At 31.8% G+C, this 5,005-nt stretch overlaps 1 protein-coding gene across 1 annotated transcript; it reads left to right on the top strand.

Moving 5' to 3' along the window:
* Positions 1-432: 432 nt before the first annotated feature.
* On the top strand, positions 433-3,805 carry LOC105114759 (translocon-associated protein beta (TRAPB) family protein). Its single transcript, XM_011011422.1, has 6 exons — positions 433-714; positions 2,409-2,507; positions 2,596-2,704; positions 2,790-2,861; positions 2,997-3,002; positions 3,394-3,805. Exons 1-6 carry the CDS (start codon positions 530-532, stop codon positions 3,511-3,513), a joined length of 591 nt encoding a protein of 196 aa, XP_011009724.1. The 5' UTR covers positions 433-529; the 3' UTR covers positions 3,514-3,805.
* The last annotated feature ends 1,200 nt before the right edge of the window (positions 3,806-5,005 follow it).

Below are 5,005 nucleotides of genomic sequence, written 5' to 3'. Positions count from 1 at the left end.
AAACAAAAAAAATTCATTAAAAAAACAAAGAAAAGAAACAGCTTAAAAATAAAGAAAAAAATAAAAGGAAATAAAAAATAATTTTAAAAAATAAAGTAAAATAAAAAAATTCAGCATTTTATTATGAAATTACGTAATAAAACACTAGCAATTTTAGCTATTATTATAATATATAATCTTAATTTACGTCTATGGTGAGCTAAAGTAAATTTATAATAGTGAAAATTAAAATGTAAAATAAAAAACTTGCTGAGGAGAAATAGAAAAGGAATCCGAGAATAAATAAGGAAGAACAAAATGTAATAACACAAGGAAAAAATAAAAAAATGAAGGCAAAGAAAGAACAGAAATGGAAATTGATTATGGTCGCCATTGTTTGAAACGTTACCGTTTCGATGTCAATGGTTTGACCAAATACGCACCCTAGTCCCTCGTTTTTATTTCCACTTCCACATTTTTTACCAAAAAACAACCAGATCCTCCTTCTCCTCCTCCACTATCACAACCACCACCACCACGACGAAATCCAATGGCAAACCCAATAACAACAAAAATTCTATTCTCTCTCTTACTATGTCTCCTATTGGTATCCTCATCTCTCGCTAGCTCCGATGTTCCCTTCATCGTCGCTCACAAGAAAGCCACTCTCAGAAGCCTCAAATCTGGAGCTGAGCGCGTCTCCGTCTCTATCGATATTTACAACCAAGGATCCTCGTGAGTTCCGATATGTCTCTCTCAATCTAAGTAGATCTGAGATTTTAACTATTTGCATGCGTTCAATTATCGATGCTTTGTTTTTATTAGATCTCAAGTGGAATTTGAATTGGAGCTAATTTTAAATATTTCTAATTTAGGAAATCAATTGTAATTCAGAGATTTGGTTGCATGTGATGCAAAATTGTAGGGGTTTGAGTAGGGAGATGGGTTTTATTTTTATTAGCAGCGTGTTAATAGAGATTAAATCCATATGGGTTTAATAGATGTTTGTTGAGTCGTGGGTCTTTAGGGGTAGATGTTTTTATTTAATCCATTTGTAATTGAATTAAGTATGGATGTATTGATTTCTGTGTAGAAGATGAAAGCCGAAGTTGATAGCTATTCGTAACAACAAATTCTGAAACTTACAGGAAATTGCGTAATGGTCAGCCTCAAAGGTTAGAGTGTTGTATAATTGTGGAAGGGTTTAGGTTCAAATGATTATGGCTAGAGTGTTCCACATTTTAGGATGTTGATCGAAGTTAAATTTTGTTGAGTGATGTGAAATTTCATCGAGGATTAATAGCATGGAGTTTTAGATCATAGTGCTTCAACGAGATGGACACACTTAATGCGTATAAGCGTTGGTTGATTTTTAAAATGAGTTTAGGTTTGTGGGCGAAAATCAATTTGCTCTTGGACTTTAAGTTTTATGTATGGGATGGTGAGGTTTTAATCACATTGTAATTGATGGGTTAAATTTATGTTTAAGTTGCCTTTAATGATTCCTCTAAAATGCTGTGGTGGTCTCTAGTTTTCCCTTTAGCTATCCAGATGTTATTACTTTAATTCTTGATATATGTGATGAAATGATTGTTTGATATATGACAGGTTATAGTGTTCTCTTGTTTCACTCTGTTTTTGTTCTTTTCGGAGTGTCTTGTTCTTCAATGATTTCCTCACTCATCTTTTTAACAAAACGTTATTCATATAAAAATAAAGCGGAATGATTCCTGGACACATCAAGGAACCAAGGTAAACTAGTCCAGCGTCGATAAAAAGTTTCTGAGAGGAAATGTCAATTTTATTTTTTAAAAAGTTTGGTGCATATAAATGCGTGCAAATCTACATTCTTATGTACCTTGTGAGCAGTTATAATTGGAATTTAAATCCCTTCTGCTTTCAAAAATATGAATAGAATCTTCTGGCAATTGCTGTCCTGGCTGGAATGGATGGGAAAATATGTCTCAGGAATTATAAAGAAACTCTTCATAATAAATGGCTCAATTAGTCTCTGGAAACTTGCTTGATCAGTCGGATGACTTACTGATTGAGTTTATGGAACCGGTGCTTCTGATCAGTAATTAGAACCTTTATTCTTTATATCTGTATGTTCATAAATGGGCCAAGAGAATATATACGGTGATCCTTTTGCTTGGTTTTACATATCATTACAAATGCTCCTTTGCTTGTTGGTAGACAATGTAGTTATTTTCCACAAGAAAAAAAGTAGTTATTTTATTTGTTTCATTTTGCCAGCTGACTTTTAACGCATAACCCCAGTCCCCTTTCCCTGGCTGTAGGCAGGGTTCCCTCTTATCTGTTGTCTTGGTAGTTAATTTACTTCCTACTTAATTTGACCTTCATTAAATATAATTTGAGCATATATTTTGTTGCATCTGCTTAACAATGTCTTATTTGTAAATTTACAGGACAGCATATGATATAACTCTCACTGATGATAACTGGCCTAAAGATATATTTGATGTTGTCAGTGGCAATACTTCAAAGTCATGGGACAGGCTTGATGCGTGAGTTCCATCTTGCAATAATGACTGTCTATTTGAGCTTTATCATTCTTTAGTCACTGTTATATGTGGCCCTCTATATTTTTTGCAGTGGTGGTCTTCTGTCACACGCTTTTGAATTGGAGGGCAAAGTGAAAGGAATGTTTCACGGTTCTCCAGCAGTCATTACATTCCGTATCCCCACAAAGGCTGCCCTACAGGTTTGATGTTCATACAGTTTTCTATATTTTCTTTTCTTTGCCCACCATCTTGCGTTAAGTTTTCTATTTTCTGATGTCATAACAGGAGGCATATTCGACTCCCATCCTGCCTCTTGATGTCCTTGCAGAAAAACCTCCAGTGCAGAAGTTGGAGTTGGTAAGTTTGTTGTTGGAATCTCAAACAGACAAATTCATCTCTCTCTCTCTCTCTTTCTCTCTGCTGTTTACTGAAGCTTGTCTTTTTTCCTTGCTGTTTTATGGGATCACCTTTGGTCCGGCCAAAATTATGAAGGCAAAGGTATGAATCATCTTCTTATTCTCTCTATCACTATTGGTTAAGAGTTACTTATTAAACTGTGCTTCCTGGAACTCAAATTTGACCTTACAAGTAAAAAGGGTCAAAAGAACTAAGACCTCATCGTCCATTTTTTCAAGCATCCTTACCTCTCTTGACTCGGTGATCATGGAATTATAAACAGGAAAAAAATAAAATAAATGGCAATATTATTTGCTGATGTCCAAACTATGGTTATCATTTAAATGATTCTTTACAGTCCATTTTTTCTCCAAGTTTATATAGAGCAACTACTGTAACTGCTGCTACAACTCTCCATGGCGATATACTTATGTTTTCCTCAATATGCAATGATACTATTGTATTCCTAATGCAAGAATTTTTATATTTGCAGAAGCTTTTGGCTAAGTATGGGTCTCTAATTTCTGTGATCTCCATCGTGGTTCTGTTCATCTACCTGCTCGTAACCCCATCCAAATCCGGTGCTGCAAAAGCAAGCAAGAAGAGACGTTAAACAGAGAAACTGATCCATTAGCTTTGCCTGCAATTTAGATATTTCAGAGGCATGAGCACTGCTAGTTAAATGGTTTTCCGCCCTTAGAACTGAGAACATCTGTTGAGTACATTCGGTTTACATAGTTGTTAATGTGCAAGTGCTTGATGAATCAACCGATCCCCAATTGCTCACTATAAGAACTAATTTATCATCTTTGGCTGTGTACATTTTGATGATCATTTACTGTTTATCAATTTTGGAATTCAATATAACTCTTTGCCATGGATATCTTGAAATCTCATTTTGACGAGATATAGCATATTTGCCAGCTATGAAAATTTTGTTAGTAGGATTTATTACTAGTTTTAATAACATGATTCTTGACTGTTACTGTATGTGCTCTCAGGGTGGTGGTCGTGGGTTTTTACCGGTTTGAGTGTGTTATTGGAGATTTATCTGGAAAAAAAAGAAAGTAGGTTTTTTTTTCTATTAATTCTTAGTATCGTGCAACGTGGAGAGGTAGCAACTGATGTCGTAACCTGGTTCATGTATGGTTCTTTTAATTCTGTAGGATCTCATGTACATTATACATATATACACATGTGCATGCGCGCATACATACAAGATTTAATTCAGATTTTTATTATTGGCTTTTGTTGATCTATTTTTAAGCATTTTTTAGAGTAATAGCGGTCAAAATAAAGTATCAATAAAACATTATAGAGATTAAGGTTTTATGTATAATGGAAAAAGGGGGTTAAATTATATTTTAGTGATTATATTGATGTTTTAATATAATTGAATTTATATATTAGTATTGACATATACCCTGTATTATGATATAAAAAATAATAAATATATTTCTTTTATACAGAGTTGAAGCCTTTTTAATTTTAAAAATATATATACTTTTTTAAGATAAAACAATATAATGATTTTTAAAATTAAAATATATTTTTATACACAAAGTTTGTATTTATATTTATTATTATAGATCAATGCTCAAATAAAGAATAAATGATTTTTTTATTCTTTTTTAATTTAAAATAATTATTAACTAATTCTCTAACTTGTGAAGAAAAAGTATTCTAACTTTTTCACTATGTTTTTTTATTTGTTTTTTTTTATTTATTTTTTCTTTTTTTAATTCATTTTTTTTTCTCCGCCTTTTTTTCTGTTTCCCCCTTTTCTTTTTTTTGGGGTTTCCATATTTTTTTTCTAAGATTGTTTTTTTTTTGTATTTTTTTAAATTATCTTTGTTGATTTTTTTAATATTAAACTAGTTGAAAATTTAGTTTTATATATTTTTTTAAAACATTATGTATTGCTACAAAGTTTCTCGACATAATTTTTTTTCTCAAAATAATTTTTATCGATTTTTTTTTCATATTGAGCTGTTTGAGAATGTTACTTTGAAGTTTTTTTTAAAAAAAAACACTGTAGATTATTGTAATGTTTCCTCACATGATTTTTATTTTACTACAGTATTTCCCTAAATATTTTTTTTTCA

Source organism: Populus euphratica, unplaced genomic scaffold, assembly GCF_000495115.2.
Source record: "Populus euphratica unplaced genomic scaffold, PopEup_1.0 scaffold788.1, whole genome shotgun sequence".
Classification (NCBI taxonomy): Eukaryota; Viridiplantae; Streptophyta; class Magnoliopsida; order Malpighiales; family Salicaceae; genus Populus; species Populus euphratica.
The sequence above is the reverse complement of the archived record's forward strand: the minus strand, read 5'-3'. Positions and strand labels throughout refer to the sequence as shown.

Excerpts from the sequence above, each read along its gene's own strand:
- LOC105114759 (XM_011011422.1), top strand. The coding sequence starts at position 530 with ATGGCAAACCCAATAACAACAAAAATTCTATTCTCTCTCTTACTATGT. Across the intron at positions 715-2,408 it reads ATTTACAACCAAGGATCCTC|GACAGCATATGATATAACTC; the intron begins GTGAGTTCCGAT and ends GTAAATTTACAG. Across the intron at positions 2,705-2,789 it reads CCACAAAGGCTGCCCTACAG|GAGGCATATTCGACTCCCAT; the intron begins GTTTGATGTTCA and ends ATGTCATAACAG.